General features: G+C 35.5%; 1 protein-coding gene across 2 annotated transcripts in view; it reads right to left on the bottom strand.

Moving 5' to 3' along the window:
- The window catches only part of Tmep (Transmembrane endosomal protein), a 271,898-nt gene extending 252,901 nt beyond the window's left edge, over positions 1-18,997 (bottom strand). Inside the window, exons 1-2 of one of the 2 annotated variants that reach the window (XM_069845341.1) lie at positions 18,760-18,997; positions 18,134-18,359 (exon numbers count right to left, since the gene is read on the bottom strand). In XM_069845341.1, coding sequence (XP_069701442.1) covers positions 18,134-18,352 — 219 coding nt within the window. In that variant the 5' untranslated portion in view covers positions 18,353-18,359; positions 18,760-18,997. The remainder of the gene's footprint in view (positions 1-18,133; positions 18,360-18,759) is intronic. The other variant, XM_069845340.1, reaches the window with a different exon arrangement.
- Between the last annotated feature and the right edge of the window lie 64 nt (positions 18,998-19,061).

Here is a 19,061-nt window from a genome sequence, read left to right as displayed (position 1 = left end):
GAATAATGCTTACACTTTCGTAATTTTCTTTATGGTCTTGTATTCAACATGCTAGATAGTGTACCAGAAATTCACTGATTTATGCCTGGTTGTTAACGACGGGTTTTTAAGGGGCAAGAAAACTCTTTGTAATGACCTCTGTGGGAAGATAGGAATAGTGGAGGTCTCAAGTTGTATATTTACATATTTTATACACTTTAGCCTCGAATTTTATTAAATTGCGCACGGTTGTGACGCCAGTCTTGTATTCTGAGATGAACCACAGTTTCTCGTTCCCTAAACCACTCAATTATTTCTATTTTTGTTATACTTAGCACAACACGATTTCTTTTGATACCTGTAGAAGAATTTAATATAGAAGTTATACAGTACGACAACTCAAACATTAGATCGTACTATGTAAGGGTTAAAGTCTTGTAATAATCCTCTTTAGAAAAAATAACGTGCTAATGTAATGTACAGTACTTCATACATTTCTGTAACAAAAAAAATCCGAGAAAGACAGTCGGATAATCAAATCGGTTAATAGAGTGACGGATAATCGAGGTCCCACTGTACCACCTGTTGAATGTTTTTCTTTTTCAGTGGAAATCACACTGAACATCTTCTATCACGTTGATGAACAAATACTGATATTTCGAAAGACACTAATTTCAGGATCATATTTATTACACCTCTTTTCTTTCTTTTGATGAATACTACCACATCTCAAAATATTGCATGATTTTATAATTCCCTATATATTAGTACAATATGTACATTACACAAACCATTAATGAGACCTTCATTACTAAATGAATACAGAACCTGAACTACGAATAAAAATGACGAAAATAAACTGAGAATTTTTAAGAGAAAAATCCTTAGAAGAACAAATATATGGCCTATTAAATGGCAACGGTATTTGGAGAAGTAGATACAATCATTAACTGTATCTTAGATTACCTGACATTATAAATTAAGTCAAAGAAAGAAGAGTTAGATGGCTGGATCATGTCATGAGGAAGTAAGAAAATGAACATTATAAAAAAACTACTCCCCACATCACACATGAAACCAACCCATAACAAATCAGAACAGTTCGACAATCAGCATTAAGATACAGTAGTTAGAAGAGGTAGAAGAGAACCTTAAATTTGCAGGTGTCAGAGGATGGAAAGAGAGGACAATATACAGGGTGATTCAAAACCTCTGCGATAAACTCTGAGGGGTGATAGATCTAACAATAAGGAACCCTTTTGTTAAACAGTCTATGTCTTTTGACGCGTCGTTTTGAAGTTATCATTGAAAATGTTTTTGCGCGGGCTTACGTCAATGTATGAGAATGTGTGCACCCCTGTTTGTTTGTTGAGATGTTTGTAAGAGACGAGAAGGGTTGTTGTTGTTTGTTTATGTTTAATCTTCAATACCTTTTCCTTTCAGTTCAGTGTAACCATCAATTGAGAATGGATGTCTACGCGGTCTTCCACCAATGCGCCGGGGACGAAGAGACCCATCGTCTCGAAGGCGCTGATAAAGTCGAGCAAACATTGTGTGGTGGGGGTGATATCTATTTTGAAACTGTTGTGGTTCATGTGGAGAGCTCTTCTTCCGTTTCCGCGAGCCTCCCCATAACACATTACCATGTCGGCTAACTCGGAAATAGTTTAGACATCCATTCTCAATTGATGATTAGACTGAACTAGTTTAGACATCCATTCTCAATTGATGATTAGACTGAACTGAAAGGAAAAGGTATGGAACATTAAACGTAAACAAACAACAACAACCTTCTCGTCTCTTACAAACATCTCAACAAACAAACAGGGGTGCACACATTCGCTTACATTGACGTAAGCTCTCACACAAACATTTTCAACGGTAACTTCGAAACGACGCGTCAAAGGACACAAGTTGGTTAACAAAAAGGGTTCCTTATTGTTAGAGTTTGTCGCAGAGGTTTTGAATCACCCTGTATATAGAGGGAAGAGAGAGGGGGGGAGATCATTGGTATGGTCAAGGTCGAAAACTGGATCCTTCCTCATAATATAATTTTTATAATGCGCATCTAATAGAAGCATCAAAGAAGTTATAAATTCACTCCGAAAAAATTCTGCCAATATGTTTAGAAACTGGGACAACATGGGGCGTTGTCGGGGATTGAATGAATGAATGAATGATTATCCATATATTCTAGTAATTGTATATATTTACGAAAATTGATCTTTAAAAATGATACAAATGTTAAAAACTATTCGCATAACAAGCGGTGTTTAAAAAACATTAACTGCTAATTATTAAAAAGGAGGAACCCATACTAATTGAATCGCTCTCTATCCGATACGGATAAATAAATTTAAAATCTTAACAAAAAGCAGAAATGAGTATGCATATTATAGCCTACTATAATTAATTTCTATAAGAGAATAGTTTTTATACCAACCACATCGGTTCATTTGTCAATCTGTCTATGTAATGTAAAAAATCATGAACAGAGACTTAAACAGAACTGAATCATCATAGTGTTTTATTTCAAAAAGATCATTGCTTGTTACTAAATATTATATTTCATGTGCACCATTCCCAGATATATATAGGCCTACTCCGTGCACCACCTTGGGAGAAATCTCTACAACTTGACACAGAAGAAATCATGACCAAAATCACTTTTACGGTTATCAGGCATGCTGAAATGTATATTTCGGTGAAAACTTCGAAATGTGTTTACAACATCGAAGTACTTTATTATACTAATTATGATGATGAAGTAAAATATAGGGACACACAGTCATTCCTTTTCCATATTCTATGCTTCATAAACTGCATGAAGTAATTGGTTCTAACAGTTGAAAGCGGGAATTAACGAAGTCAAGAATAAGATCACTGCACTGCGACATTCAATTGTTACCAAACTGACATGCCGTGCAGTAGTGCATTGGCTTAGTGCTTCATTCCCACCAGGCAGGGTATTCTGACCCGAGATTTTTGTGCTTTTGCTCAGTTCTTCTATGCTGATAATGATATTGATATTAATTATTATTATTATTATTATTATTATTATTAACACACTTGAATTTATTTTTATACAATCGTTGATATAGTCAATTACAGCGATTTTTTTACACCATAACATGATATCTCATGAACTACAGTATATTAAAGGGTGAAAACCCAGTTTTGATTTGAATTCTTCCAAGCCAGTGCCGGTTTATTACTCACAAATTAATATAGCGATTACTTTTTCTCGAATTCCTTTCTATTCGCCCGTCCATTAACATCCTAATTTAATCGGCGCATAATTTCTGCAGTTGAAAAGGAGATAATTACGTAACACGTCATGACAACGCCGATAAAATAGAAAATTAATGTTTCTGAAGTTAATGTCTGTTTGGGAGCATTTATTTAGGGTTAACTGCCGCTCAAACAAAAAAGAAAGCTTTATTTGATTTTTACTTATTTTGTGGTGGTCCGTATTCTTTTAAAATTGTGAAAATGTTTTTTTCCTTAATTTTTGATAGTATGTTTTTCCCGTTAGTTGGCGTTCGTTTAAATGGTAGATTTTATTATATTCTGCGAAATTAGGCCATATCTTTGAGTGTTTTGGTTAACGATCGTGGAAGAGGCTGGCTCCAAAGTGCCTGGTTTGTGCGACAATTTATTGTCGAGGATCAGTGACAGATTTTTTTTTTTTTTTTTTTTTTTTTTCAGGTATGCCTTGCATGTACAGTACGTATTTTGGTATACACACAGATAAAGTAGAGAGAAAGCGTCTTGAAATATACAGTAGTAGACTTATTTTCCTACAAATTTTGTTCTCCACACGTCGATCTATCGCCAACCAACAACCTTACTGGTTGAGTTGTTGACGTTCGATAACAGGATAAAATAAACCAACAATGCTAATGAATTCACTGTTATCAGGGGAAATGTAGAACAGCTCAGTAAATAATATATAAACAGACGAGAACTCGATGAAACTGTTTCGAAATACTCCAAACTTGTTAATAGCTATGAAATCTGATATCTCTATTTCTCCTGTTAATAATGCTCCTGTTGACCACGTCATTTTAAAAAGAAAAAGTCTCTACACATATGAAAGAAACAAACTGCAAGCTCAAACTTCTTGTCAGATTTAACTACAAAATGGCACATATATGAGATTATATTATCTTCAATGAAACTAATATTCTGAAGGCAGCAACTAATGACCAGAACTGCACATTTACAACATCGATAGAAATGTGCCAGATAATTTATTTCTGATGGTATTTGTTCTATTATTTGATCGTTTCTTTTTAAATACTAAAAATAACTGCTCACTTTTATGATTTTTATGCATCGTCTTGTTGAAACTGCATTTGTGTACCTCGTTTTAACCGTGACAACACTTTTGAGTTCTTTTAAGCATTCTGATTATTGTATTGTGTTTCGGTTTTGTCAAGGATTTTAGATAAAGGCGCAAAAAATAGCCATAGTAGCTGACGTGCCCTTTTTAAACCCCACTAACTAACTTTACAACATCGAAACCAGTAATAATAGCAACTAGTAGATCAACACGACAGCGAAGGTTAAAATATAAGACCACTTCTAAATATTGAAATAATTTAGACACAGTAACTGAGACTGAAGTTTTCCCTCTACCAATTGACGCAGAATTGTTGGTAACTTCAGGCGCTGAGCCTCGGACTCAATTCACCATCATTTATTCACATGTAACTGTTAACATTACCATAACCCGAATTAGGTTCACGGCGCAGCACCATGCTGTATTCGTACAAGAGCGCGACCGGTCGGCAACAAAATCACAAGCATTTCCCGAACGCCAACTGGCGACGCTCGGAGGGGCTGGCCTAGCAACAAGCGGGTTCGGCTGCCTCAAACCTGAATACGCAGCGAGCCTTAGTGTAGTCAGCCGGTGTGGGTTTGGGAATGCGCTATAGAGCTTTAAGTCACAGTGCTGGGTCATAGTACTTCCTACTTGAAATTAAATACAAAAAAAAAAAGTTCTCTACCTCTACCCTGCATCTTCTATGTGTCCGAAAACACAGTTGTGCTGACTGGCAGGGATGGAAACTTTGTCGTGGGGCAGTACTAGGGTTATCATTCGTCCGGCAAAAGGAGGACATGTCCTTTTTTTTATTCATTTTATCCTGTCCGGCAGGCATTTAAAAAAAATTGAAATGTCCGGCATTTCGCATTCAAACTAGAATTAATATGAATATTGAATAATGTGCGATATTATGCATAGAATATCTAAACAAATGGTGTAAAACCTATGAAAGAATTTAGCTTCTTTCAATGGTTGAAGGTGGAGCACATAAAAAAACCATAATATATGATGACCTATTGACATGCATTGAATTTTTACACTCTAAAAATGTCACTATTCATGATTCTAAGCTATTTTATCAATTTTATTCTGCAATGTACAAAGATATGCCAATCAAGTTAATTTGGACAAAGATTTAAGTTTAGATGAACAATGGTGCAAATTCTTCAATTCCAATAGTTCTGCGAGCACTGAAACTTTCTCAGAACTCTTAAAAATATATCAATTCTATATTTCATTTATCCCAAGTCACAATGGAAGTGCTGAAAGAGTATTTTCCCTAATATCTGCTCAATGGACAAAAGAACGAAATCGCATGCTAACGGAGACAAGGTATCATCATGGTGAAATATAATTTCAAGGACATGTCCTGTGAACAGTTCCATAGTTACTTGTTACAAGACATAAGTTTGTTTCTTCAGGCTCTTGGGCTCCACCGACAAATAGGGTACAGATGTAATACTAATCCAGCAACTAGTGAGAAAACTAAGGTGAGCCATTGTTTTTATCTTTAATTTTGTTCATATCAATTTTTAAAAAGTCCTCCTTTATTCAGCAATGTCCTCTTATTTTAGAGTCCATGTCCTCCTATACAATCATGGTAACCCTAGGCAATCCGCACAAAAATATAGACAGCAGAATGAGAGTATTTGGAATAAATACCGACATTTCCCATAACTATGGTCCTGGAACACAACTAATGTCCACGATACATCTATTCAAAGAACATTGTAGAAGTAACATAGACCATTCGCAGAATAGCTGCAGTGACTGGACTTCAAACTATAGTACAGCAAAAATATAAATAGACGAGGTACTACGTTATGGAGTACAAAATTTGAATAGTTGTATCGTGGACCATAGTTGTGTTCCAGGATCAAAGTTATGGGAAATGACGATAGTCCTACCTTACGTTGTCTTTGTTCGTCATCGATTTCTCAATGAAATCGTCCGATCCTAGATTCTTGGAAATTCAGTGCGCTAGGTAACTCATCACTAAATAAAATAAGTAAACCAACATCGCCCTTCTAGGTTAAACATATGCGACGATTATGGATTAATCCCAGATAATGGATACAAAAAATATGTGTTCGTGTAATCGCAATGGTACGCAGTCACTGGCTCAAATAAAACAAGACCTCTTTGCTACGTCAGTATTAGTGTGCAAGCTTATCATTCCACGGACTCGGATTCGATCCCCGGCATAGCGTTGAATGATAAACTTGTGTCTAACAAGATCGGAGGATGAGGGTTTACCCAGGATTATTTCGTTTCAATAAATCAGCGTTTTTCAACCTTTTTCAACATATGGCTCACTAAAGATGTAATTTAAAATCCCACGGAGCACTCATATAATCTAAACCGGTGGTTCCCTACCATGGAAATTTTTTTAGGTTTTTAGGGGGAAACGAGGAATATGAAACATAAGTAAATGACAAATGTATATGCATTAATATATAAAATAAAATAATTTTATATGCTTTAAATTTTAATCAAGATTGGGGGGAATGACAGTGTGACGAATGGTGAAACGGCACTTGGAGAAAACCGGTTGAGAAGCGCTGAAACAAAATACACATTTTTTAGTTGGTTATTTAACGACGCTGTATCAACTACGAGGTTATTTAGCGTCGATGAGATTGGTGATAGCGAGATGGTATTTGGCGAGATGAGGCCGAGGATTCGCCATAGATTACCTGGCATTCACCTTACAGTTGGGGAAAACCTCGGAAAAAACCCAACCAGGTGTTCAGCCCAAGCGGGGATCGAACCCGCGCCCGAGCGCAACTTCAGACCGGCAGGAAGCGCCTGAACTGACTGAGCCACGCCGGTGGCTCAAAATACACATTATTCGCAAAAAGAACACACTTTTTTTTTTGCATTATTTGAAGTTTATGATAAAATTTAATTAGAGAAAATTATTACAGTGCAATAGTAATTAATAACTAATAATTATGGTATAATGAATGTTTTAATTTATTTAGGAAATATGAAAAAATACAATATTATTACATGTTTTGCCGAAGTATTTAAAGTACGATCTTTTTTTAATATTGGTAAGATATTTCAACTTCACTAATTTGGCGACTCTAGCTTCATTTTTCTCCATATCCACATTTCAAATGCTTCTATTTTCTTCTCTTCATTTCATCGTAATGTCCATGTTTTGCCCCATACAATGTCACACTCCACAAAAAGCACTTCACTAATCTCTCCCTTAGTTATTTTTTCCAGAGGTCCGCAGAAGATGCTTCTTTTTCCATTAATTTTTTTTTTTTTTTGCCATTACTATCCTTCCTTTGACTTCCTGGCAGTAACTCATGTTACTGCTTATAGTACGAATATATTTGAAGCTGTCGGTATTAAATACTATGAATGAATGAAATGAATGAATCGTGTTTTTTTTTATTCACAGTGAACTCTAAAATCGGTGTTTATTATCATTTTTATAGATTTCTGATGGGATACTTTAACAGGAACACAAAATCGGGACAATCCCGATTTTTCGGTACGTATGGCAACCATATGTCAGTCCTACATTCTTGTTGCTTTTACTCTTAAGGAAATACCCTTGGTACTCATTTCTGTCAGAGGTTGAGTAACATAAGAAAAACACAAAACCAAGAACACACACCCAATTTTTACGGAGATTTAGTCCAAGACCATGGACTTCACAGCAACATATGGTAATGCGTACTACACAGCAGTGGACTAAGTAAATCAATAATTTGTGGAGTGAAATACTAGGAAAATAACACAAAATACATTTCAACTTAATCTATTTTCTCTATGACGTAGTCTCGTATATTTTGTGGGTGCCGATTGATAAGTAGGTCGTCGTACTTTTAGTGTATTTATCCCTTCCTCTATTATCTTCTACCTCTTCTCACTTTCAATCAACGAACATAAGCTTGGGCAATCCATGGCAGATAAAGGGAACTTATAACACAAAAAAATTCCATCCTATAAAACAAATGGAACGTTTATGAGTAGCTAATGCTTTACGGAAAGGTTGTACCTTCATATGCGAAGTGTGGGAGGAAGTCGTTTACGTGTAATAAAGTGGGTCAATGCATTTACCTCTCTCCCAAACGAGATACGTGAGAAATACAGCGCACCAGTTTCATTATTGCACAAACACTCGCAAACGTATGCTTCCCTTGTTTGCATTTCACCTACATAATAGTATATCTAATCTAAACAAACGTCGATACATAAAGGAAACTAAGCATGCAAGCTATACGGAAATTGCGTAACCATCCACTTGCATTACATTTATTAGAAATTGTTGTCATCAAAAGAAATTGGGTAAAAAAAATAAAACACACTTGAAACAACAACAATAATAATAATAACAATGATAATAATACCATGATTATAACCTTAGCTTTCTCTTTGTTATAACCACAGAAAAGGGGCGTCAAACAACAGAATTCCAAACAAAAATTTATGTTAGCAAAATAGAAAAGGAAGAAAGAGAATACCAAAGAGCAATGGATTTTTTTTTAGTTGGTTATTCAACGACGCTGTATCAACTACGAGGTTATTTAGCGTCGATGAGATTGGTGATAGCGAAATTATATTTGGCGAGATGAGGCCGAGGATTCGCCATAGATTACCTGGTATTCACCTTACGGTTGGGGAAAATCTCGGAAAAACCCAACCACGTAATCAGCCCAAGCCGAGATCGAACCCGCGCCCGAGCATAACTTCAGACCGGCAAGCAAGCGCTTTAACCGACTGAGCCACGGCGGTGGCTAAGAGCAATGGAATAATAAGGTTAGATGACATATGAATTACCATAACCTGACAAACTAAGGTATTATTCATAGAGAATTGTGGAGAAGCAAAGTTATTTTTAGCTCTGGACGAAGTAAATCTGTTGTAGGTCTTACATCATAAATTCCTTTTACACTATATTTCGGTAATTTTAAAGATACGATGGAAATTATGACGTTATTGCTGATACAAGTTATTACGTCATAAGATGTCAATATTGTGATCGATAATCCATAGATGGAGTTGTGCGGTATATCGTAGTCGTCTTCACATTTGTATTTTGAACGTTTTTGACATTTGGAAGGAAGTTCGTTGATTGGGAGTTGGACATAGGTGTGACTCACCGATTACTTGGTTAAGTTTACCTCATAATTTGAGGAGAATGGAATGTTTTTTACTTTTTGAAGAGTCTGTGGCATTTATTGCATCGTAATGTCTTAAGGCTTTTGAGGTTTGTGTAGTGTGGTCTAAGGTAAAGATCTGCAAACGATCTGAGAAACGTACTTATCTCTACGGATGAATCGTGTTGTTTGAGGGAAGAGGACAGCTACTTAACTACGAAAAATACAAAGTTTTTTTTTTTTGTATTCAACAGAATAATGCATTGATTTAAGTGTAGGTGCATGTTTTGTGTACAATGGAACTCGGGTGTTCTGAAGTTGATTTAAATACGTATCAACACAGTTGTGATTTTGAATTTTGTTACGGCTTAGTCATTTTTAATGTATGGGGGGGAGGGGAGGTTACTGTTATATATTCATATGGACCCTGTTTTCTTCTGCAGGTTTTGCATATTTTACAATTTTTTGCTTTAATTTCATGTTTTTATTCATTTAACACGAAATTTTACTATATTTTTAGCTATGAAGATTTTTCAGTTTCGCAACGCTAGTTTCTCGGTGGTCTACCAAAAAGCCTTGCCTAAATACGGGCTCATTTTGGTTTTCTACCTGCAGCAATAGAACAGCTAAAATGAGGGGGGGGGGTGAGGGAGCAGCTACTTGCAGAAGCTTTGTGGCTGGTGAGGGAAATTATAACAAAAACCAACACAATACAAGATTCGCAAAGTCTGGTAATTAAAAAAAATGGAAACTGCGTTGGAGAATAATCCAGAGTTAGCAAAGTTAACAGAAATGAAAATGGTGCTGTACGATGTGACAGCAATTTAAAGTGAAAAAGAAATGTCACTTCAGCTACATTTTAAATACCGGTACTGCCCTGTCACTTTCTAAGATATTAAAAGATCCTTTTTAGCATACAATATTACTTTACAGACAAACGTAAGCATATGAATGTAGAAAAAAAAAAAAGTTTATTGCAGGCATGGGCAAAAGGGAGGGGATGTACAGATTATTAAGTTCACTCCTTCCATCACATTTCGAACGTACCTAGCTGCTGTGTTAACTACATGAGCTTGGCTTCTCTTCCGCTTAGGGATGTACAACACTAATGCGACATGCCATTACATTAAACATTTCAAATCAAGTCAAATACGTATATAGGCATTCATATTATGGTCATTATGGCTTAGCACTTTATAAATAACCACTTTTAAGCTCTAGATCATCTATCCTGTTTGTCCAGGACGAGTAGGACGAGTCTGTCTATATTAGGATGAATACTATAAACGTAAAGCAGTTACGAGATGAAAGGTTGTTACACGTAAACATGCAATATTTTTCATCAGGTTCATTTTAGAAAAAAATTGCTCGCAGACAAACGTGGATTCAAAGATTGCCAGCATCTCAGTTTCGAAATTAAGTTAGGAGACTTGTCATTAGGTAATAATTCATACAATTTCTTGCCGGTTTTTACCTGACATATGAAAAGGGGTATTGTTCACTATGACTCGCCTATATGTTTGAAATGCGATAAATTGATCGGACTGCATTTTCAACTTGTAGTGATTGTTGGGTTGACTTTTCCATTAAATTATTATTGTAGATTTTTAAAAACTTTCCCACTATTTCAAACTGCACAACACATTAAATTAAAATAATACATTGCTTTTATAGCATATAACAATTATTTTATTAGTAAAAACAATTTTTAACAATCATATTTTAAACTCTTGCCTGTAAATTTAGGTTTACCAAAATCCTTCTTATGTTCAAGATCGAAGTGCCGTCTAATATTATAATGTTTTATATATGTTTTGAGCTTTACCTTTATTCACAATAACAAAATAGTGTTGTTCCCATGTTTCTTGGAAATTAAAACGAAACCTACAATTTATTCGCCACATTCCACCACTTTACACACCCCTGATTTGATGCTATGGTAGCGAGTTCAATCTCTGCTTACTGTACGCACACAGACAGATAAAATATTTGCGGAGGAAGAAATGAAGGGGTGATGTATAGAGTGCCCGCGTGGGAACATATTGCCCATGCCTGGTTTATTGTAATGTAGGTTGTAGAAAATTGAAGTCTATGATGGATTAATTTGTAATGCATATATTAGCAATTACACAGCATTGTAACAGTTTCATGTTTGTGTTTATCTCAACCTTGACACGTAGATACTCAAAAATCAATGTTAGGCACTAAGATTGTTTAGTGAGCCAACTCAGAAATTTTTGTAGCATATTTTGGCACTTTTATAGCATGTTTGCATGTATATTTTGGCAGTTTTTACGATATTAACATCCTCAATCTAGGTAATAAATAGCTACAGGTTACAATAATCAGTTTATTAATTTAATTTCGTTTTTATCACGTTTACAATCCTCAAATAAATGTCTAGGATAAAAACAGCCTATCTGGACATTTTGAACGTCGAGAAAAATTACAGACATTTTGATACTGAAATATGGCGAGGCTCTTAAGACGTGTGCTCAGCACGATGCTGGACCTATTTTATAAATAGAAAACCGATGCGCGACTAAAAAAAAAAATAGTGAAGGGAAACTGTCTATAAACTATAATGAAAACATTGCATTGTAAACAGTAATTCATTATGATTGTATGTTGTTTTAGAATTCTACGATGATTATGTTAAGAAATAGCTTTTTATTACGAATAATATTCCACTGTGTGCAGGAACGTAACATTTCTAACTTTTCGGAACTGCCTACGGGTTCCATCTTCACGGTAAGTTTGTACACCCAATTGTTTTGAACAGCAAAACATAACGCGCCCAGTAGAGTAGGTGACCCAAGGGATCATACTAATTTTTCCTGAAATCTCTTCACGTTAAGAAAATATTCTAGATACTTCGGTATGACCCTACAATAACGCTGCACTAAACCCTAGGTTACAATAGTAATATGCGTTACAAGAGCGGTATGTTGAAGTTTTCATATTCGAGGAAAAGTTTGAAAAAGCGAAACGTAGTTGAGCTTTTTTAATTTCCGAGAATTGAAAGAAAACATACCGCTCGTGTATCGTACATTATTTTGTGAGAAGATCGTTTATTACATACCTGAAAGAGGAATTTCTAATTAGTTGCAATGAAATCTCCATCTTGATTTCTGTTCAATGACGGCAAATTTGCAAAACAAAAATATCTATCTTCAACATTGTTGCTTTAAAATGTTTTCTGTGTTTACTATACTCCAGCAGGCCGTGATATACGTCTGTCTTTTTTTCCCCCAGTCTATAAATGCCAACTTAAAACAAACGGTAAGGTTATGTAATGATTTATTTTTCATTTTAATATTTTAACAATATTATTTATATAACATATTGCAGTAATAGCATCGGCATCTGGAATCTTGTTGATTTTTTCACGGCTTCCTTAATGTTACTTGCATCACGAATGCAGTAACTTTAGTGGAGTTGTAGAGTTTACTTAATTTTTGCAAATATTTAAAAACAATAATTAACAGTGCAATTTAGGTGAAATTGCAGTGGTAAGTTTCCAATTTATAATTATTACTATATTGAACGTATCTAAAAATAATATGTTAAAAGCCTAAAGCAGTAAAATCAATATGTCACTTAAGCGGTAAGAAGAGGGAAATTGTTATGTGTGTTAGGTTGGGAATACTGAATGTGGAATTTTAGACTTACCGCGGATTGGTTTTGTGCGGAAACCAAGCAAATACGCATGATCTCGCACAAAAGATATTACGGAGTAAAACCAGACAGCTACCGGCGTAGCTCATTCGGCTGAGACGCTTGCCTCCAGATACAGAGTTGCGCTCGGTCGCGGGTTCGATTCCAGCTTGGGCTCATTACCTGGTTGGGTTTTTTTCCCCAGGTTCTCCTCAACCGTAAGGTGAATATCAGGTAATCTATGGCGAATGCTCGGCCTCATCTCGCTATCACCAATCCCATTGACGCTAAATAACCTAATAGTTGATGCAGCATCGTTAAATAGCCAACTAAACAAACAGATGTGGCCCAACAATTTTTAATTCACCGACCTTCCACCGTAAATACCGGTACAAAAGCTACTTCATCAGTTTTCCCATCCTGCAGGACGTAAACACATTCTTTTGCTTCTCGTTTAAGGTCATGCCTCCGCACCGTGAAATCTCTACATCTGACATTATAACTGTTGTTGCTATTGTACTATGACATAATTTCCTTAAGATAACGTCTACATTATTTGTAGAAATAATTGCACGACTTAAAGGTTTTATATAACAAGTATAGCCTACAAATCAGCGTTAATTACAGTTGGAGCAACTGTGTACGTGCAGGCAGACTTAGTTAACATAAAAATATTCAGCTGAAACCAGTTATAGAACATCCATCATCTTGTCTAACACCAGACACATTCACCATTATTTACGAACATACGAGTATAGTGTTAGCCAAGTTAAATTCAGGGTGAAAATTTGGAGGGAGAAACTGCATATGCATTTCTGAGTGAGCAGACTTCATGTAAGATATTTGTCCTGACAAGAAAGCACGTCACAGTTGCTATATGAAATTATTCCGTTCTTTATTTAATCATCCGGTGCGAAGTGCCGTGTGTAAATACCTAAATTAGAAGACTCAAGATAGGAAGGACTTAACGTAGTCTTACACTGAAATAAAGGTAGCCTAAAGATAAAGACAACGGAGGCCTACAGGGTAGCGGCACAGTCTAGTTACGTAGTAAATATGCATCCATAGATAGTTGTTAACCACTAGGATCGCTACTATCGCCTCATTAGAGACAATGCGAAATAATACCCGCACAGTCTATTGTTTCTAGTACCCTCATAAACTCAAGCTTCGTGACTGTATATACTAGACTGTGGTAGCGGGACTCCTACCTTTTCTAGACAATCGGCATTAGTAGCTGTAAGGATGCTATACCTGCAGCCTTTACCCCCAACGAAATACTTGTGGTACTCAGGGGCGTATTTTGCGGGCTACCGGGGCTACCGACGGTAGCCCAAGGAAATTACAAAAGAAAAAGTTTATAATATAACATAATGTAATAATTTTGTATTATTAGTTTTACCATAGTAATTAAAATTAAAGTAATTGTTAGATATATTTTGTGTAATAATAGGGTCAGCGGTAGCCCAAACCCTTAAACCAGTATACGCCCCTGGTGGTACTCATTTCTGTCAGAGCTGAGTAAACCCCAAGGTCATGGTATGGCTGGAAAGATTAGATGAATGGCGAAAATTCATAATCCTATAGGGAATCGAACCCACAACTTATTGGCTTGAAGTACAACGTCTTAACTGAGACGCTATCGCGTGCTCCCTTTCCACTGAAGTAGTCTTAAAAATTGTGGACTCAATTTGTATCTATTTTGCGTTGTAAATAGCCGTTATATTCCGAGAAAATACACCATAGCAAATAATACGAGTCATTTTGTTGATTAATAGGTAGTGAATTCTTCACTTTTCAAAATTCAAAGCTTATTCAGAATCTATTAAATGATAACAATCATAACTTATTTGCAGATCAAATATTAGACTCTAGTGGATCCGTTACGTTCCTGTCAATGCTTCATAGAATATCCAAAATTCCTACGTCCTCGTGGAGCATAGGACAGGATTTGTTTACGTATTTTTGCTTGGGAGCATCGGTTCTATGTGTGATTTCTAATTTACACGTATTGTTGAATGTACTCGACAACTGGGGGTTTTCTACAGCACGCGACACAAGTTTTTTGACGAAAAAAGTAGAAAAATGGTCTAATTTTCAGTGGGAAGGTAGTTTGAAATATAAAGAATTCATATAGGACGCCAGTTAACTTGGAAACGTATTAGAAAATAGATATAAATTGGAAAAAATTGATCGGTGTAGACAGCCTAAAAGCAGGGTGCGAATTAACGGGGGAGATGGGGGGGGATTTCCCCCTGTTGGAAAGTTATCCTCCTCTCATAAATTCATATTTAGATCCCTGCCAGGGATAACTTCTACCCCCCCCCTCACAAAATATAATTGTTTTAATAAGAGTAGTACAAAGTAAGGAAAGAAAATAATATTTCTGTAATATAATCACCCGCAAGCTGATAAGAATCAGTAACTTAGAAATTACACATCTTATCTTAAGCCTGCTCATGGATATAATTATTATTATGATCAAGATGCAAGACAAGCAACTCAGTGCGACCAAACGTTGAGACGTATCGAATGAGAATAATAATAATTTTATGTAGGCCTATGGTATTCCCTATCTAGGATTCTATCCCTCCCCCCATCAGAAATCTTGATTCGCACCCTGCCTAAAAGTGATTATTTAACAAGTGAAATAAAGAGATAGAACACTTCAAAATATAATGCGAAACGCACATTTCACTTCACTTAGTATATGCATGACATATAAAAAGCCTAACCTGACCTACCACAGATTCGTCATAACCTGTCACAGATTCGTATATACTAGGCATACGAAAAGCCTAAACTAAGCTAATCTAACCTAACTTAACATAGATTCCCGTACCAGAGAACTCAGAAAAAATTCAAGTTAGAAGTTTCAGTGTTGCATACTATAGAAAAGTCACAATTGAATTCATGTTGAGGTCTTTCATGATGACAACATTCCTTCAATGTTCAAGAAGGGAACGATCTGCGGTTCTCTTCATGAACTTCATCTCCACTGCCGTCAAACATTTCTCATTCATTTTTGTGATGGCTTAAAAACTTGATTTATAACAGTGACTAATATTATATTTTGGTATTTTGTTTTCTATACTAAATGACATCTTATAACCCAAAAAATTAACACTGACTCGTTGAATTGAAGTGTTATTAATACAAATTTTGCTTTGAATAGGATATTTCCCTTAGAAGGCCATAACTTCAGTTTTATCTCTAGAAATGCTGAGTCCAAAATCTGAGGTACCATACCGGTACGTACCTAATTTAATATAGAATGTATGCTGAAGGTCATCTTCAGAAGTAGCAATTATAATTTGATCATCTGCATACAGCAGTGTGTCCACATATGTATTAGTAGACAGAGGATATCCTGCATGATTGTTTCTTCTTCATAACTGAATTATATGATTCATATATAATATTACAAACAGAAGTGGGGATAGTCCACAGAACTGTCGTACTCCTAGATTTATTGGTACCATGAGGAAATAGCTCGTTCAGTTTTGATAGCTATTTGGTTTTGATTATAACTTAATACTGTAGACTACAGTTAATAAATTGGTCATGAACATTGTCCTGTGTTAAAATATTTATTAGTTTACTTCTATTTACCTTATCGAAAGCTTTGGTGAAGTCTATAAATTATATGTGAGACTTAATATTAAACTATCTATGTTTTTCGATAAGAAGTTTTACTGTGAAGCAGCAATCACAACAAGATCTACATTTACGGAAGCAATTTTGATCCTCACTGAATTATCATAAAATTTTGATAATTTGTTTTCTATTATATTTGTTCAGTTGTACCCACAATTAAGTATACTAATGCCTCCATAATTATCACAGCTCTTTTTATCACCTCCTTCATATACAGGAATAACAATCGAGGGGTTTGGGGGGAGAAACCAGGCAGTTCCAATTTAGTACTTTTCGAGATAATGAAGAAAAACTTACCGCCAAACAATAAGCATGTACAGAAGAGGCAGGTCCAAAATGCATTATAACTGTGAATGTAATTCTTGGAACTACTTGGTTCTTCGACCAAACGAGAGAGCGTATTTTTTTGTCCTCTGTGCATAAATAACTCAAGAATGAAAAAAAAATTGGAGCTGCTTGGTTTTTCCCCCAAACCCCTCATTATTGCTTTTTGCCAACTCTCCGGAGTAAGAGAACCATTCGAGATATTATTGAGAAAGTACAGAAATTTATATAAGAAACCATCTCCAGCATATCTAGAGAGCTCCACATTAATCCCATCTTCTCCTAGTGAATTTGGGATAACATGAAAAAATGAAACATTCGCTTTGTTCTTCTTATTTAACGCAAATATTTCTGTTTGCAGTTTATTTCTTGAATTATTATTTACAAGACATATGAATCACTTACTGTACCTACTGTACATCCAGACAGTAAAATTTCGTTTTCCGTACTGCACACAGAAAACATTTTTACAACCCCTAAAAGTAAGATATGACGTAATTTACAAATACGTTTTCATTTATATTTGTAAATATCGTACTCTAATATTTATTTATAAGTTAAATCAAACCAAACGAAATGCTAGTACAGGATAATAATTTAACTTATTTAGTTCTCACTGTTATTGGAGAACCACCCAAATCTGCTACAAACAGCATATTACACAATATAATAAGCTTAAATCAACAAAGGAAAGAACGCAACAAAGTTACATTTATTGGGAAAAACAAACGGCGGACAGTCGGCCAAATACAATAATCAATCGTGAATGAAAGGAAAGGTCGTATAATGGCTATTCGAGAAGGGAAACAGCTGGACGAAGTAAGAAACGACATATTATTTAGAATGTTTTATACACGTTAGTAAAGTGAAGGCAAGTTAAAGTATCCGTGAATAAATTTTAAAAATGAAATTATTTTGCAGTATGCCTAGGATCATTAAGTCTGATTATGGCCAACTATAAAATACAAAAGCTCATAAATAAAATACAATTATCTTACTTGTTCTAATACTGCATTTTAAGTAACTATGGCCAAAATATCGTAAATTTATTGCAATTGTAACAGACCTGTTGACATGTTAAGAAGAGAGCGACCCAGACGAAAGCTCCGGCAATTCCCTGTGCTGCTTTAGTCTCCAAAAAGATGGGGGCAACTTCTGCAGCCGTAGGCAATATAGTTGTAGTTGATATTGTTTCTGAAATTGTTGGGCCACTTGTCGCTGTAGTACCATTCGGTGCACCAAGTGGTGTGATAATTGTACTTGTAACTATACTTTGACTGCTCATTGTAAATCTGAAAGGACACCAATAAATAATATTTAGAGAGGACAGTTTAGATATGACACAAAATATACTAGGTTATAGGCAACTCTTTTTTGGCAGGCCTTGTACAATATATTATCATTTACTTATTAATGTTATTCATGTAAATTAATATCAAAATAAGTAAGATAGCTACACAAGCAATTTTATTTGCATGATATCAGTAGATACGGCCGTGAACCCAATATGTAACAGAGAAGGGAAGAGCTAAAATATGGGTACGAGAGAACATATTGTACGTACTTTCACATTCTCCATAATTTTCTAATTATAATTTTCCTTTATATTATGTTACACTACGACACGTCATCACGTGCACTAAAGATCAGAATGAGTGACATTAACCACTGTCTTGACAGGTTGATTCTTACCTAAGTAACCTGGCTGCGTCTTGTCAAATCGCAAAAATCCAAACAAATGGTACGATTACACTTATTTAAATTCACCACCACCTAGCTTGATTTTGACACTTCTAATCACTTACGTAAGAAACAAACGTTTAACTAACATTTTGGAAACAATTGCCTTTCCGCGTCGCACACAACTCTCACTTACACATTACTGAGTACAACTACATTCATAATGTCAAAGTGTCACCATTTTCACGCATGTTCTGCGCTTGCGCGAGTTTGCACTATGGTATGTTCACAAATCCTTGTTTGATACTGGTTCC

The sequence above is a fragment of the Periplaneta americana genome, chromosome 14 (assembly GCF_040183065.1).
Source record: "Periplaneta americana isolate PAMFEO1 chromosome 14, P.americana_PAMFEO1_priV1, whole genome shotgun sequence".
NCBI lineage: Eukaryota > Metazoa > Arthropoda > Insecta > Blattodea > Blattidae > Periplaneta > Periplaneta americana.
Note: the sequence above shows the minus strand (reverse complement) of the source record. Positions and strands in the feature narration are given on the sequence as shown.